This window comes from Pavona decussata, unplaced genomic scaffold (assembly GCF_977016875.1).
Source record: "Pavona decussata unplaced genomic scaffold, jaPavDecu1.1 SCAFFOLD_409, whole genome shotgun sequence".
In the NCBI taxonomy this organism is placed as follows: Eukaryota; Metazoa; Cnidaria; class Anthozoa; order Scleractinia; family Agariciidae; genus Pavona; species Pavona decussata.
In genome coordinates, this window is record NW_028145775.1 from 173,507 (window position 1) to 191,577 (window position 18,071).

The 18,071-nt window shown below is 37.7% G+C and overlaps 1 protein-coding gene across 9 annotated transcripts in view; it reads right to left on the reverse strand.

Annotated features, from left to right (window-relative positions):
- The window catches only part of LOC146451025 (tyrosine-protein kinase receptor Tie-1-like), a 139,582-nt gene that overhangs the window by 18,764 nt on the left and 102,747 nt on the right, over positions 1-18,071 (reverse strand). Inside the window, exons 5-18 of one of the 9 annotated variants that reach the window (XM_085099671.1) lie at positions 17,245-17,508; positions 15,442-15,717; positions 13,615-13,905; positions 12,953-12,982; positions 12,679-12,812; positions 11,659-11,929; positions 10,948-11,058; positions 10,135-10,325; positions 9,599-9,721; positions 9,380-9,450; positions 9,101-9,141; positions 8,831-8,927; positions 8,013-8,112; positions 4,339-6,618 (exon numbers count right to left, since the gene is read on the reverse strand). In XM_085099671.1, the coding sequence (XP_084955797.1) occupies positions 6,550-6,618; positions 8,013-8,112; positions 8,831-8,927; positions 9,101-9,141; positions 9,380-9,450; positions 9,599-9,721; positions 10,135-10,325; positions 10,948-11,058; positions 11,659-11,929; positions 12,679-12,812; positions 12,953-12,982; positions 13,615-13,905; positions 15,442-15,717; positions 17,245-17,508 (2,069 nt within the window). In that variant the 3' untranslated portion in view covers positions 4,339-6,549. Of the gene's footprint in view, positions 1-88; positions 512-1,231; positions 1,339-1,416; positions 1,731-4,338; positions 6,619-8,012; positions 8,113-8,830; positions 8,928-9,100; positions 9,142-9,379; positions 9,451-9,598; positions 9,722-10,134; positions 10,326-10,947; positions 11,059-11,658; positions 11,930-12,678; positions 12,813-12,952; positions 12,983-13,614; positions 13,906-15,441; positions 15,718-17,244; positions 17,509-18,071 lie in introns of those variants that run through there. The other 8 variants (XM_085099670.1, XM_085099669.1, XM_085099665.1 and 5 more) reach the window with 8 other exon arrangements.

An 18,071-nucleotide genomic window follows, 5' to 3' on the forward strand; every position in this document is an offset into this window, starting at 1 on the left:
CTTGGCAGTACTGAAATGATCTAAAACGATGATCCAAGAGTTCACTGACTCAGCCTAAAAACTCCCCACTACTAAGTTTCACACCCACCTTTAAGCACCATCTGAACTGAGTCAAATACTGGCAAATCTTCTCCAGAAATAGGGATTATCCTAGCGCCATAGAATCTTTCATCTGCCCTTTTCAAGTTAGCCAAAATAAAAGTGGCCTGGCCAGAGGATACATCAATAGTGCCATTCACTCGTGTAGCATATTCAGACTGACTGGTTAACTGGACATTACCAAGCACATTAACGGTTACTAGTATTCCATTGGTTTCAAATGTGTTTTGACCAGTTCTCCTCAGTCCCCATTCTATTCTTCTAAGACCAGCAGTAGTAAAATTCCATTTAAAGTGAAAAGATGATCCAATTACCCCCGTAATTGTTCGTCCATTATAGGGTGATATGAAATTTAAGCCTGTTAGACCAAAAACAAGACAGGTAAATGATAGTACTTGTACACTAGAGAATTCTGAAAGAGAAATTAAAATTTATCAACAAGAGAACCAATGATTACTCAATCTTTTCATATGTTACACTTTTGCTTTCCCCGTGGGTACAGAAACTACAACAGTTTTTACCAACTGCAAAACATTTCTTATGGCAAAATCATTTTCATTCCACGGTAAAAGTTTAGTCCTACGGCAACATCGCTTTAAGTAAGGACAGGCATGACGCAATAGTTCATTAACTTCTCAATAACACGAATCAAGACGCTGGAGAAGGTAACGCCAGTGGAAAATGTGATGATGATATATGTGGGAGCGCGCGTGATCACGATTATCGTCGAGACTCCACAGTTTGGTCGACAATTACAAACTTCCGCACATCAGTTGTTTTGCTTGCTTGCTATTATCATATATGTTCATTGTTGTTTCTCTTCATTGCTTTGCATTCTTTTTACACATTTACCGTGTCACGCTGTAACGATAACTATTACTAGTTCGTGCGGAGTTCGTAATAGCGGAGAAGTAATTGTATTATTTCGATAATATCGGGTAGGAGTCCTACTTTAAAGCAGCTACTTATATTCACAGGACAGAAGAATTGACAGGGCCTTCTCAAAGAGTAAAGCCATCGAATTTTGCAGCAGCCTATCTATTCTTTGTTTCCTGGTGGAACGATGACGCTGATGCATCTACGTTCCTATCAGTCGACTACTTTTCAGTTTTAAATAGTTGGATAAACGTACCTGAAGTTTCAAATATGTGAATAAAGACAAGTAACAGGCAAGGAAGGGACATCTTTTAAAAGGAGAAATAATTCCGTTCGAAAGCGAAAACGTAGTGACTCGATGAGCTGAAAAGGAAGATGAAGTAAGTTAACACGGAAGTTTCAAATTAGGACTCTGAAATATCTTTGTTACCGGGAACTTACCGCGTTCAGGCCTCGGATCACGGTGATTATTGGGCTCAAAATGTCCAAGATGCTTCCAAAATATTTAACAAGGCAAGACGGCCAGTGTTACACAACTAACCAGTGTCAATCGGAATCACGCGTATCGCCGAGACAATGAAAAGACAATTGATTTAGTCGTCACATCAAGTGACTGGAGGTGACCTTATGTCAGCGATAGGTTGATGTTTGACGATAAAGTCACGGTGGCCTGATCATGGAGTTTGCTCTCTTGAATAAGTCATAGCCAATCAATCAGAATTTGTATGTTACTTAGTAAGTGAGTTAACAAATGGTTTAACGGTGTACACGCGGCGACATCCTTATCACGCTGTTTACTTTCTTAAGCTTCCTTTACGAGCCGGAAATTCCCGCTTGTGTTAATATTCCTGATCTCTGGTTGCTAAGACTGACATCACAGGCCGCTTAAGGGCCGTCATCGTTTTCGATTTGCAGTTTTACAGTTGGAGTTTGCAGTAGGGGCTCATACCGGGGTCGAATTACTGTTTCGTAAAATAACAGCCCAGCAAGAAGGGTCTGGGCAAGCTATTCGGAAGCTTTCGACTTTTTTGGAGTTCAACTGTGTTCAATTAACTCTTCGATAGAATTTGACGTTCTTCGATCATGCGAAGACGAAAGTTCTGCTGTTGCATTTCACCGAGCAAATTTCAGCAACTGGTAGGGCCAGGTAACCAGGTAAGCGGCAAAATTTCGCAAATAAAAACGGCGGACTTTTTAGATCGTAGTTCGTACAAAAAAAACGCTGTCTGTGCGTCTTAATTTAGCGTTGTTTACGCCATTCTTCGTACCGGTTTCAAAGGAAATAAGCATAACAATAACAATGATTTCTGATTTGGCTGGTAGATTTCGATTAACCCCTTAAAATATATATTGTTTATGTCATATACCCCTCAAGCACTCAAGCATACAGCGAGATGCTGCGGGGGGATGTCTGAAATTTTGGGTGTGTGTGTGTTGGTGGCTCTGGAAAAATGATTAGGTAAAGGGGGTGGGGGAGGGAGGTCCTACATGAACGTCTTTGACAGGGCAGCAACTAGAAATGGAAAATTTAGAGAAGTAGATGATTTTCGCCCAAGGTAAACATCAGAAAGCTTTTTAAAGCCACAAGTTAACAGAACTGTCCAATGATTTGTGTGTAGAGGAAAAATACAAGTCGATTTTGGATGTAAAACACCTCAAGGAGCTCAAAGCAGAAGCCAGTATTAGACAAATTGACAACTCTACAATCATTCATAGTAAAAGAACGTGCTGGATAAATATCTGTTGCTAGAAAGGTTGATAAAGGGAAGAAAATTACAGCAGACTATCATATTAGCAGCATTATCGATAAAGCCACTCGGGTTGCAAATAATGATGAGTGTTGAGGTTACCCGAATTATTCTGTAACATGGAGACGATTCAAGAGATAAAAAACAGCTTTCTGATACCGAGATTATACCAATGGTTACCAGATCTGGCAGAAGAGCTGCCAGTAACTCTTCAAGCGATAACTTCAGTGGCCTAGGCTTCTTTTTAATAGTAGCTAGTAAGCCTTGGATGTTGATCTCGGTTGCTTAATTCAGTCAGTTTAAGGTGCTCATATAATTTGATATAATTTGAATATCTACATGGCTGTCAGATATAAAGGCCATTATGCCGATAAGGATGAATATTAACTACCATACGGCTGCTATGAAATTTTAGTCATGTTGATTTGAGGGTCTTTGAAATTTTAATGAAAACGTTAAGGAGGGCCTTGAATCTTTACAGGTAAATGATGCTTCATATTCATGCCTCCGCCCCGCCCCGCTCATCCCCCCGCCTCCTCCTCCCTTTTCATATTATATGGACTTTTCCTAAACAAGTGCAAAAAAGGGTAGTGTGTATTACAAGAGAGCATTAGCGTTGTTGTGAGGAGTTGTATGAACTGACCTTGTTTCTTTAAAGAATATATTTCTACGTTTCGTTGCTTATTACTTATCTACACTTCTCCTAGAGTCCCCCAGAAACAGCTTTGCGAGTTGGCCAGATAATGTAAGAAAATAAGTTATGGCCTTATTAATTTTTGCCCTACATGTCTGAAAAAAAAAGACTTTATCATGTATGGTAACCGAGAGAGGATGAAGGTAAGAGAGGTAATCCCCCATATAGGCCCTATCCCCATCGTCAGATCCCTCTTAAGCTATTTTTAGATCTCCCGCGAGATCCAGTGTCCCAAGAGGGTTAAGTGATAGCCAATCATATATCCTCAATTTTACCCACGTGGACAGCTGGGCCGATTTCTACGTAATGCTACGCGTCTTTTGCAAATTGATCTTAAAACAAAATGGCGGAACATGTGTGTTTCTGCTCAATAATATATTCACGATGTCAGACTTTACTGTCACATTTTTCATCATCATCATCATCATCATCATCATCATCATCACATGTCCTTTATTTGTACACGCTAAAATTGAAAGCAGAATGCTTCTGGGGTCGTGTAATGTACAATATAAAAAATAAAATTCCGCACAGGCATTTTGCCGCTTAGGAATATTTAGCCCCGTTTTCCCTTTGTTTTGACCTGACAAATTAATTACATTTCTCAACTCATCTCTATGGACGACGCAACATTAACAGATACGTTTGCCGGTTAATTGTACAGTGGTGGATCATCATTTATTTTCAAATACAAGCTTACCAGTTGAGGCGAAAAGCGAAAGGAAATCTACGGTATTTAATACTGGGCAGTCCTTTTGGGAAAAATAAAGGAACAATTACGCAGCCTAATCGATGCTTCTTGCAGCGCATACTGCGTTTGCCTTACGCGTTCAAAGTCTTTTTTCTCATAACGTTTGGTAGCGTTGGGCCTTTAGATGAAAGATTGCCTGGCTGCTATTTTTTGTCTTCCAACAAACACAAATGCATTAGTCCAGTTTATAGTTCCAGCGGAGGGTGGTGGGAGGCAAAATATCGCCACCACACTACGTAGCTTGAAGACCTTTGAGGCTATGTTTTTCTATATAAATATCGTATTGCGAATAGTAGTGATACAAGTTTCTTTGTCGTTTAACATCAAGTCAATATCAGTTTATGTCTAATAATAAAATACAATAGAATAGAATAAAATACATAATTCACCTCTAATTGAAGGAAGTCCGGATCAGTCTTTTTTGTCCTCGGATATAATAGGAACGCTCTTTCCTGGATGGAATTAATCAAGGGACCCTAATGGCGGAGCGCTGAATAGAAGGGGGCCAATAAGTGGAAGTAGGACGTTAAATCGAATCATAACTGAACGCCATTTGGGTTTTGTGCAGCGAATTGAATGGTCACGGTTGTCAATTAACTTTTACTGAAACGGCTCACTTTTGGCACTACTGTTTCACTGCCCCCTCTGCAAGATGGCTTTTAAACATTGAATCAAAATTTTTGTTGCCCTTTCAACAGCAATGACGCGGATTTTCTGGAAATAGAAAAATACCTCTTTTCCCTTAGAGGTCAGTGTAGTCATAAGAAGGAGTGTTTGAGGAGACATTGACTGGCATTTCTACAACCTCAGCGAAATTCGTCATTAGAGTCGAATAAATTGCGGAACGTTGACGTGAGTAGATGGTATAAATGTCTCTCGTTATTGACCTGATTGGTCAACGAAATCGAGGTGTTATTGGTCGTAAATATATCCGTGATGTTAATGGCTGTGAGGACTATGAAAAGTGATTATTGCTGCGTTTCGATCCGTCCTTTGTAAGTCACAAGTTCTTGGTCTATTGTAGGTAAAATTAGTCGTTTAAACCGTATCACTTATACATTTATACATTTTTGCCACCAGTACTGACATTCCACAATTTATTTGACTCTGAAGATGACTTCCGCTCAGGTTGTAGAAGCGTCAGTCACTGTCACCTCAAACAGTCCCTCTCAGGACTACACTCACCCGGATGATCATTATATAGGTACTTATTACATGACTCCTGGGTTCAAACCACTGACAGAAAATCAGAACAATAGTAAACAAAAATCAATCCTTTCAGTGCAAATCTATGATAGCAAGATGAAATGAAGTGGATGCTATCCAATCTGGGAAATGAGCTTCGTGATATATAAAGACGGTTATGATGTTCATTCATTGGGTTTTTCCTTTATTTAATAACCACGCTATATAATTCATTTAAGCTGAGGACGTGACGCTGTTCCTGAGCATAACACTATTCAGACTTTAAGTTATATATCAACCACGAGGCGAGGGAGAATATGTAATCTGATTAACAAACACCGAGAAGTATTTGGCTAACTTAAGATTCTCTGTAATTGATAATTGACAGTATAATAAAACTATTATGTTAAGTAAACAGTGTTCATCTTATCTTAACCCTTTCCCGCCCAAGAGTGCCATATGGCACAAGACGCAATTATGAGCTCAGTATTTGGTCAATTTGTGTGAAATTTGCACAACCAAAAGATCTTGGAAAGATCTACAAATTGAAGGCATAAAATAATGCCCCCCTCGTATATGAGACTTGATTTACCACCCCTCAAACTTTTGGATTTTTTTCCTTTGTATGTTAAGGGCCCAGTTGATATCTTAGAACAAGCAATGCAATGAGAGCTGTACATTAAGCTATAGTTTAGGGGGATACCCAGTATATACAACGAATAGGACAGTATATACAACAAATAGGAAAATTTTCAATGTTTTTCTTCTTTCGTTTTGGTTTTTTCTCACTCTAATATGTGACCTCCTCCATCTCTGTTGGTGTGATTTATAGCACACCTCAGAAAATACCTTTTAAATGGTATATCACATGTGGTCTCCCAGTTCATAGTTAACGATGTAGAAAAATTCGACATTTCCCTTGGTCAGGAAAGAGTTAAGTTAATACTGTAACTGTCCATATTTGAAAATGCATTTTTGATCTGACGAGACTTGAGAGTTGAAGGAAAGTTAGAAATTTGCATATTAAAATTTACTTTTTATCTGGGCGTCAACACTATTCTCAACTATTTTGTCGTTGAATTATCGCCAGCAGTAAACACTACATGATTTTTTCTGAAGGAAAAACTACAATCAACGAGATACATATTGTTGTTGTTGTTGTCATTGTTGTCATATGGACATCTCTACCATTAGCGCTACTCAGCTGTCAGGTCACCAAGGTTCTCGTACAGTGTGTTGTCGTAGTCACTCAGATTGACGTACGTCTAAACGGAAAAAAATAAATAGTCCCAATATTAGTATAATTATTTCTAAGAATTCACCTCATTTTCCCCAGCTTCCAGAATCTCCAATACTCAAGAAAAAGAGAACTAAAAAAAAAAATAAATAAATAAAAACAAAAACCAAGACAGAACCAAAAAAGGGGGGGGGGGGGGGGGGAATTTCGTTAAAGAACGCAGGAGCTTGATGTAGGCTTTACTGAGGAGATGACTGTAAACTATATCCTACGAAAGTAAGTTTCCATTCAAGATATGGTCGTTACTTGAGATTGGGTTAGTCTATATATCTGGATATTTACAAATCCAAAATCCATCCTTAAGGAATAGGCGAATTCCGACAACAAAGTTTTTTGTTTTTAGTGGATACAATCGATGTAATCATTACGGGCAATAAAACCTACGTATCATGCACGCAAATTGATCTTAATCTTCAGGTCCTAAACTTCGTAAAAATCTGCCTTGAAAAATTGCTAAGAGTTCGATTTTCTGAACTTGCCGCAACGTTGGAAAGATGTCTTGAATTTTTTCTTTCTTTCTTTTTTTTCTTTTTCTTTTAAAGAGAGCTGACAGTGCACTAATTAACTAATTTAAAGTTTTATTAGAAGCTGCGAGGCATAGGTAGGTGTCAGAAACGTTCTAAATGTGTACTCACGCAGTGAGCATAACAAAAGTACTGATACATCGCAGTTGTTTTTATGGTTTCATTCTGCAGTTTCCTGATTGAAAAGACATCTCTATTCAATTGATTAACATCTGAAAAACTAAGAAAACGCCGCCTAATGCAGAAAAGTTTCGTTTTTGGGCCCACGTTAAAATCATTAAGAAAATCATACTTCCGGTTTGCATTCAAAGTTAAGCCGAAGTTGGACATATTTCCCGAAAAGGGCTGGTGATAGATAATAAATTTAATGTAGTTTTAATAAGGTTCCGTCCTATGGACTGTAATAACCTATACAACTTCGCCGTTCCAACACCATTTTTAATTAATTCGATCGCTATTTTTTTTTAGTATCTATTTAACAAATCGACGGCAGTTTTCTATTGTCTATACTCTTATAAACCATAAAATGACGTCAAAAAATGTTCAAAACTCAAGTGGAACCACGAGCCGCAGGCAAGTGGTTTCACTGCCAAGTTTTGGACATTTTATGGCGTCATTTTATGGTCTATAGGAGTAAAGACCCTGCAAAACTGCCGTCCATTTGTTTTTTACAATAACATGGAAAAAGTACGAGCGGAATTGGCAAATTCTTTTCGTTGAGAAGGCGCGCGTTACATCTGACGTCATTTTTATTGTCTGTACTCTTATAGACAATAACTACCAGCCAATCAGCGCACGGGAATTTGGACAGTTATTGTAAGAAACAGTATCCCCTTACCTTGTGCTTTTTCCAAAAGTTTTTCATAGTCTTCCTAAGTTCATCAAAAGTACTTCGATCATTTGGGTTTTCTTCCCAGCACTTTAGCATGATCTCGAACCTAAACCATCAAAATAACAAAAATAGTAATTAAGAGCAACTCAAATATAGCATTCTAAGTCAACGAATCCGATCATTGCCGTTTAGAGAGCTTTGGAATTGTCAAGGTACATGTGTCTTTGCACAGCAATAATTGAGGTTTCAGATTGTTATTCAATAAAGCTACAAAAGTTCAAAACCCATCTTCACAGTGTAGCATAAGCAATAAGCTGGAGGATGCAAACTTCCAAAGTGGCCTACGGGTCTCTGGTGAGACTTGAGGGGCAACTGTACAGAGTCCGAGGAATCCAATTAGTGTTACCGGTTATCTTTCAACCGTCTATGGCCTAGCAGTTGAAGGCACTAGACAAGAGAGCTCTTGCATAAGTTTGAGAATATTTTATCTGAATCTCTCACACTGGCTGGAAATACGGTGAGAGCATGAAAATTACGAACGATGAGAAAAAAACAATAGCAATATCACAATTTGAAAACAACAGTAGCCACAGAAAAGTAGACCTCAGCAAGGAGGGTCGACGATCATACGATGACAACCATCTATATCCTGTATTTAAAATCGCTAAAATCAAGAACTTCCATAGCCTGCGAACAGCAGACGTATTTCCGGTCGTACCTCCGACCGGAAATACGTCTGCTGTTCGCAGGCTAGAACTTCCATGGCTGTCTGTTTAAGTAAAGTTTTTTTTTCCCCTTGACATTTTGGAACAAAAGCTACTTACAGTTTGCTATCCACATGTCTTGGTTTTGGCATTCTGTATCCTTCTTGGATTTTCCCGGCAATATCTCGAGCATTTATGTTCGGGTATGGAGATCCGCCTGGAATAAGATAAAATATTACTCACTGTATTTTGCCTTATGTCGTTATTTAATATGTGCCAGTGTAATTGCTAATTAAGGACAATGATCGCTGTGCCAACGTCTTTCTCTATCCCTTGGTGGGAGTATTTCCTCCATATGAGTATTTAACTCGAGAGTGAGATAAAACTTACCAATAGTGAGAATTTCATAAAGAAGAATACCGTAACTCCACCTGCAAAAGGAACCAGTAAACAAATAAATCATGGAGGACTGAAGAAGGAACCAAGAAAACAAAACAGGATGGTTATAGGAGCGATGAAGGCAAGGAAGGAAGGAAGGAAAAGGAAGGAAGGAAGGACTAAACACTTGACTTTGGGTGGAGAAAGTTGTGGGGATGAAGGCCTACTTTAACATACAGCTGAACATATTATCAAGAAACCAATGCTGTTCAGTTTCAAATGAATACTTACACGTCACTTTGTGTGGTGTATACTCCATATAACAAGGCCTCATAAGCTGTCCACTTCACAGGAAGTCGACCCTATGAAAAGAAATATAAGGATACCTGTGGTGAGGCAACATTCACAATAAAAATGGTACTTTGTATTTGAGAACCAAAACTTAAGGTTTGTGAGAAAAATCATTAACAGTAAAACCCCTTTAACATTATTTATATTTTCAACCCTTACCCGACTTTTTCTGGTATAAATATCATCCTGTTGTACATTCCTTGCCATCCCAAAATCTGTCACTTTACACTTCTCTCCTTCGCCAACAAGAACATTTCTCGCGGCTAGGTCGCGATGGATGATCTAAATAAAAAGATTTATTTTCGTACAGTGTAGGTGAAAAATTTTTACAATTTGCGTTAATAATTTTCATCAGGGTATCATTTTCTTTTTCTCTTAGCTGGCTTGAACACGCGTGCGCACAAAATGGCGGGAGATTTTGTGGCTTGGCACGTTTTTGCGTCAACCGACGGTTTGTTTGCAGACGATTACAAGCACCTTATCCAACAACTCGCCTATTTCAATGACAAAAGCTGTAGTGGAGCGCTAAAAGTTAATCAAGGCCTTCGATGCTTAAACAAGCTTGCTGTTTTTGTCGGCCTTTAAAATGAAAGACAGGAGGTGACTATACCATGACGTATATCTCGCATGCGCGATAGGGAACTATACGTCTCATACTATGTAGTTGCTGAGCGCAGACCATAATTCAAACAAACCTTTTTCGAAGACAAGTAACACATTCCATCAGCAACCTGCCAAGCGAACTTCATCAACTGTTCGGCGGTCAGATTGGTCTTCGGCTTTACATCCGGGTTCCTAAAGTACATGTCGTTCAGCCCTCGACTCTTTCTCAAGTACCCCAGCAGGTCACCAAACGGGACATACTCAATAAGGACTAACAAGGGATCTATAGAAAACAAACTACATGATGGATGGAAGAGCCACTTTGAAGAGATGAAGAGCCACTTTGTGGAAATGCGGTTAAAAAAGTCTTTATTATTGTTAATATTATTATTATTATTATTATTATTATTATTATTATTATTATTATTATTATTGTTGTTCTAGGTCCTATAATTTTTATACATACTTTTTCTTGTTTCTTTTTTTTTTATGATATAGTTTGATGGCTTTTATTTTAGGTAAAAATCAATGAATAATAATAATATTGTTGTAATTCGATGAGATTTTTTTCCCCTTTTCTTCAAAAAAAATGTGCTTAAAAATAGTCTTTTTTATCGAAAAGAATTGTAAATAAGTTTTAATAGCTACTTTTAACCTACTATTATTATTATTATTATTATTATTATTATTATTATTATTATTTTTATTATTATTATTATTGTTATTATTATTATTGTTATTATTTGTTAGTAAATGGGAAACACGTGGACATGCTCCTGTGCAATCGAGCTAGAAAGGTAGCCTTTAAAAATATGCGCGTTGTTCCTTTCTACTAACAAAATTTTTAGTATGTGTACAGAAGGCAAGTAAGTCTCCCTATGGATGCAGAAGCCGTATTCTATTACCATTCTTTGTGACGCATCCTACAAGCTTGATCACGTGGGGATGAGGTTTCATTTTTTTCATCAACTCAAGTTCTGAGAGTAAGTCCTTTCTGTCTGAGTCAGGAGCATTTTCTGCAGAGAAGCAAAAGTTAAAACGTTACCAAGATTATTGTGCTGGGAAATTGTTCACACCTAATCTCTTCATTATTGGCAAAACATTGTTTTGACAAAACAAGAACTCGACCAAGAATACTGTATCGTAGACTAGCAGAAGTCCCTTATTTTTCTTCGGGAAACTAACGCGAGCAGACAACGCGGACGCTCGCGCGTGGGTTCGCTAGCTTTACTATCCTGTAGAAAAAAAAACAATGCTCCTACTTTAGTTGTATCGAGACTTATGTCGTTAAGTTGAACAGTACTGAATCTGATAAAAATGGACGTCGACGTCCCTACGATGGCTTGCTATTAACTGCGTTTTCACCCAAGTCGACGCAAGTCCATCAAACGCTAGTAGAGGCAAGTGATAGCTGAGTTAGTACTAACTGTTGTTTCTTTGGCATGAGAGTGCACAGAAAGCTGCATTAAAGTGATTAAAAAGTACCTACAACGTCCGTTGACTTACGAGGCCATATTGGCGACGCAAATCGAAAGTTCAATTCGAAGCATGCGATGTTGCTCGGGCCCAACTGGTCAGAGCAGATTGTGACGATGATCAAGAAGAACCCAACCCACCTTTCAGCATTTTCACAGCCACTGTTATATTTTCCTGTCTACTGCGCATGTCTCTTACTGTTGCTTGAGCAACCTGCGAAAATGCTCCTTTGCCAATAACCTTGCTGACGTTTACTTGCTCCCGACTGATTTCCCAACTTCTTCCCGAGGGATGAAGTGGCATATAGTCTCCAACTACTGCTGTTGCATCACTCGTTGGCTCATTCGCCTGCTCCTCGCCGTCCTCGCTTAAGGGTTGTGCACTGTCTTTTTCCTGCACAGGTATTGGATTCTAGTAACAAACATTGTGAAAAAACAAGACTGCAGCAAAACCATATATGTATGCTAAAATAAAGTCCTTTAAGCTCGTATCGGTGAACGACGTCGAAAAACATTTACAGACTTGGATTACAAGGCTGGTAATTTACTGCAGTTAGTTAAAGAAAAGGACAGGTGAATTAGCGTAATATTGAAAGGGTCTTTAGGTGGCTCACGACAGTTGCCAGTACTTTTCATCACAAATATTTTAGGGACCAATATGACCATCCTGAGTATCGATGGATACAACAATAATGGTATCCAACAAATGCTTTAAGTGCTTATAACTCAAAAGCGAGTTCGATAATTCCAATTTATTATTATGGAGCTACAATCAGCAACTTTTGATGAGAAATGCGAGGGTGGGTTCAGAGTGAAACAGTTGCATTTCTGGAAATGCAGAGTTAGCTACATAATAAAACCATTGTCCACATGAATCCCAAGACCCTTGCCTACATTTACATAAGGTTCATGGAATGACTCCTTAATGAATGATTCTCTTATAAATAGCTACTATAATAATTGTTTTATTTTCATCGCTAACTATTAAGACTGCAGATTTACAGCGAGCTTACCATTGCTTGAATCTCTATCTCCTTACCTACATGTAGTTAAGGTTCATGGCATAACTGTTGGGAAATGATTCTCTCTTAAATAGCTATTATAATAATTGTTTTATTTTTATTGCCAGCTAACAAGACTGTAGGCTAAACGAGAGCTTACCATGGGTATAACATTCTGCCTGCATCTTGGGCACGGACGTCGCATTCTCCAGAGCGCAACGGATAGAATGATAAGTATTATCAACAATAAAATGATAACAGAATTATAAGCAGCATGAAGATCAGCAGAAGAACCTATAAATAAACAGAAATATGAACATAATGTCACTCTTTGAATTTATCTTATTTTATTCATAAAATAAAGTCATTTATTTCTGAGCTCACGATTAACAACAAATTTGAAGCATATTTACACACGAAACAAATCCTCTCACCTGTTTGATTTTCCGGAGGCTTAGAAGTACCTGTGAAATATACGCAAAAATGCGACGCGTTAGAAGTAAGACAAAAGCTGATACAGCTTAAAGGCCTTATACCTTACAGGAGAAACTTTTTATACATGACTTTTCTACACTAACTTGTGAACAAGGAAAACTATGAGTGGTTTTAGTTTAACCAATTGACATACAGATCAAATGAAAATAAAATGGAAAAATAAGTTGTTATTTACAGTAAATCCAGATACCGCTAACAAGGATTGAAAGGTATAGACAACACTTACCTTAAACCAACACGAAACCGCGAAACATAAAATTTGCTTTCCAATGTGAATAAAAAACGTTGTAATCATGAACGGCGCGTTAAATAACTACATGGTTGCATTTGAGACAACTGCACTAACTAATTAATCAAGCATTTCCTTTCGTTTACGAGCCAGACATGAAAACTAAATCATATATCCACTTCCCAAGAATCTCCAGGCAACTTCGACCTTCTCAATGTTGCCTTTTGTTCTTCCCTTAATTTGTATAGTGCAGACTTAACAACATTCATACTCCAAGCGTTTGTCTACTTTGTCTGTTGGAATTTGCGAATCAAACATCCTACAAAATCACCGAAAACTAAGAGAACATTTACATCATTTGAAGTACCTTACCTCCAAATATCACCACAACCTTGATTCTATCTTTGTTCTTTAAACTTTCCCCATATTTATTTGTAGCGGTAACCACAAATTCGTACTGCTTGCCTTTCTCCACTCTAACAACAAATTCACGTTTGGAAATATCGTTTATAACATCCACCATCGTCCACTGTTCATCGTTTCCTATTCGTTTGTAGATGGTATATCGCATGATGACAGCTCCATTGTTATTTGGTTCATTCCATTTCAGGGTCACTTCGTCATCTTTTACAGCGGCTGTGATAACTACAGGCTCTGGAACATCTGAGTGGGTATTGGAAAAGTGACCAAGCTATTAGTTAAGGTTACCCGGGACCTTCAGAGGTGTCTCGCGTTTAAGCGATGTAGCGCGTTCAGTTTAAACTGTAGATACATAAACCCCTATATCAAATTAAAGCTTATAGAGCTGACTATCAAACTATACCAAGAATTTTGAAAGAAAATAAATTGTCGAATTTTTCCACGACCTCTCATTGCGAGCGTCCGAATCACCTTTTTAAAGCTACAAGTCAAAGTGAATTTTGTTTTTTGCTAATTTAACTTGCTCCTCAGTTTCCGGACACAAAGTGCTAAAAAAAGGTGTCTGCGTTTTGCCATATTCAATCGCAGTGAAAAGTTATAGAGCATTTTCGAAATAGGATGAGAAAAATGTGGAGTAATCGTACAAAAATCGCTCTCGGAGAAAAAAAATTTGAAAGAAAAAATTCGCAGTCACGTTTTTGTTCTTTATATGTTAAACTAGCTACTGTCCAAATTTGAAGGCAAACGAACAAATTCCTTTTGAGTTTTAGCTCTTTGAAGTGGCTCCTCCAAGTGAAAAAAATTTATTTGAGAAAACAGCGCTAAAAATTCGGCAATTCATTTCATTTTAAAATTTTTGGTTTAGTTGGATAGCCAGCTCCATAAGCTTTAATTTGATAAAAGGGTTTAGGAATCTACAGTTTAAAGTGCACCTAACCCGCAAATTTTTTTTCGCTTAAATAAATGTTTGCACCTGTTCCAAACACATTGAGCCTTTTTGCGCCCCTTTTCAACCAAATCTTTATAGGCTGTAAAAAGTACGAAATCTAGCCATCATCTGTCCCATGACCGAGCTAGTAAGGGGCATGGGTCTATCCCTGAATTTACGTCACAAACTGCTTTACATGCATTTTCACAAAGACTTAATACAATGCAAATCAGTTTGTGACGTAAATTCAGGAATAGACCCATGCCCCTTACTAGCTCGGTCATGGGACAGATGATGGCTAGATTTCGTAACTTTTACAGCCTATAAAAAGTCAAGATTTGGTTATAAAAAGGCGCTAAATAGCGCAATATGTTTCGAACAGGTGTAAAGATTTATTTAAGGGAAAAAAAACATTTTGGGGCTAGGTGCACATTAAACCGGACGTGCTACATCGCTTGGACGCGAGACACCTCTGAAGACACCTCTGAAGGTACCGAGTAACCTTAATAAATTGTCATCTGTGTTTCACAGTTGAAACTTTTAGGTACCAAAGTAATGATCTGCAGTAATAGTATTATAAGCCAAAGAGAGTGAGAGATTTTAGAACAGACAAAGGTAAAGAAACCTTGCAAGGAAAGATACTTTTTTTTGCGCTCGCAATATTTTTTCTCACCTTTATTATTCGGACGCATCGCAATTATTCTCGCGTAGTTCCCCATTATCTGAACGCCTGAACCAGGGTAGAAATAACGTACTCAAGAGACCACAGGACATAAAATTGGACCAAGGATGACGCTATAGGATTGTGATAATGTGTAAAGCTACGTCGGCCTACTGTTATATATACTTACCTTCAAACTTTGTCTTTATATTTTTATGACTGGCGTTTCCTTTAAACACATAGTTCCTGGCAGAAACCATCACAGTGTAGTGGGTATTTTTCTGTAGCTCTCCAATTTCGAGGCTCCTCCCTGTAGGGTCAGTAACGTTTCTTTCCTGTAGTATGCCCACTTGGTATGCTGTTATTGGACTTCCTCCATCTTCAGCTGGTGGACTCCATCTTATTGTCAATGACGTGGCTTGAATGTCTGCAGTTGTTGATGTGATGATAGGGGAACCTGGAGTCTCTAATATAAAATAACAAAAAAACCTTTAAGGTTAGCTTCATTGTTTGAGAATTATACCCTTCCCAAAGATGAGTGCCTGGGGGAAGTGGCGAATGTGCTTATCCTTTTCATAATAAACAATGGTTGCTGAGAACAATTTTTGCCGCCAATAATAGAGCGTTAACCAAACACACACCGCAATTGAAAATAGAGCAGTTGAAGTTGGTTAGGGAGTAGGGATGCGCGAAGTGCTGAGAGCACTCGCCTCCCACCAATGTGGCCGAGGTTCGATTTCTGGAGTTAATACTAAAAGAATTTCTGCGAGAAAAACAAAAAAACATACGCAACAAGTGGTGTCCGTAGAGCGGAACTCCACTGCATTACGTCCATAAGTGAGCTATATCTGTTAAAGTAGGTGAAACAAGACTCAACTCTTATAAAAAACAAAAAAAAAACAAAAAAAAAAATTACAGCAAAAATAAACCAACAATTAAAATTAAGTTGAAAACTATTACTATGTATAAGCTCTATTATATTTATTCAATAGGCGTACTTGTATGGAGCCGAGCTCTGTTGTGCGGTCCCTCACTTTCCTTATTTTAATTTTACTATGATTACATTTTCATCTACTGCATAAGCTTCATTTTAAAAGATAATTAGTGAGGGTAGAAGTTTTGTAAATCACTCAATCAATCAATCAATCAATCAATCAATCAATCAATCAATCAATCAATCAGTCAATCAATCAATCAATAAATCACTCAACACATATTGATTTTCACGCAAATGTCAGCCGAAGTCCAAAAAAAAAAAAAAAAAAAAAAAAACTGAAGGGAAACGAAAAACTGTTCGAGTTAGCGGGGTTTCGAATTACCGAAACTGTAACGAATATGCATTCTTACGACAGTGCAATACTGTGTATTTAAGTTAGTTTATTTAATACACTGAATTAATGTTCCCTTTTGAAATGCGATATCACAATAGGCATCCGTGGCGAGTTATAAGAACCAGAAATTTGAGTTATCGGGGTAAATTTTGATCAAGGGAAACGAAATCTAGTTCGAGTTTGAGTTATCAGGGTAAAGTTGGATCAAGGGAAACTAAATTTAGTTCGAGTTAGAGGGGTTTTCGAGTTATGCGAGTTCGAGTTAACCGAGTAAAAATGACTGAAAATTTGGGTCAAATTCAAGGGAATTGAGACCCAGTTCGAGTTATCGGGGTTCTACTGTATTTGCCATTCATACTAATTAGTTGACTGCAAAGATGAATTCGATGTTAATACTTCATTCAAATTCTTTACAAAAACTATTTATCAATGATTAATAAGTTGTTTTGTAATCTGTTTATGAAAAGTAATCAGTTTAAGAAAAGGGAGCTTTCACATAAAAGGAATTTCAAGTATTGTATTTACAGTACTAACTAATATGTGATACTTGGAATAGGAAGCATAGTTATTGGCGCTCTCCTTTACAGCTCGCGAGAATACCGTACTTAAAACAAACATATTTTCTTCTTAAATTAAAAACAACAACATAAACGACCACTAACTTATTTGGTGTAAACGAAGTGTGTCAGATGCAGGAACAAATCCATTGTCAGCTGTGCAGTTATAAACTCCAAAATCTTGATCAGAATTCATTGTCACATCCACTGTGTTTTCTTCAGCCTGCAATGAGCTGAATTTGTTTCCTTCAGGATTGTACCAGAATATGGTTGGTGTAGGAACACCTTCTGATACGCACGTTAACGTAACTGTCTGACCAATCCAGGACTTGGACACAGAGGAGAAAACGCTCTTAATAGAAGCGGTGACTGTTGATAAAATAGCAACAAAATTGGTTACTATGCAGCATATAATTATACAATGCATTCATGAACAAGTTAACAAGAGATGGGTATTGGATTCAAGAAACAAAATCAAGGTAACTTCATTTTCCCAAAAATAAACAATCAAAAACAAGAAAAAAAAGCTGTTTCAGTTCTATGTTGATGGTATATCTTGGTTTTCATAATTTTTTTTTTTTTTCGTTTGAAACGTCAGGAGTGGGGAATGGGCTCCTGAAACGATCCTGGAAACGTGCAAATGGTTTTTGTCTTCAAAGTTGGCAATATAACAACAAAAGGTTCCGTAGTCTTTTTGGCCTCTCCTAATTCTTTTTTCTCTTTAATATCATTCTGAAGCTTACTGGTACCAAAACCTGAGTGATTTGACATCGTTTCAGAAAAAGTGCTCAAGTTTTCATTTTCCACATTTTTTAAAATTACCCAATTCTAATTCTTGTTTCATGGCTTCGTCATCTTTTGCATCTCCCATTAAAGATTTATGCTCGTATATCTATCCTAACAGCGGTTTCAGTTAATTGATGTCTACTTAC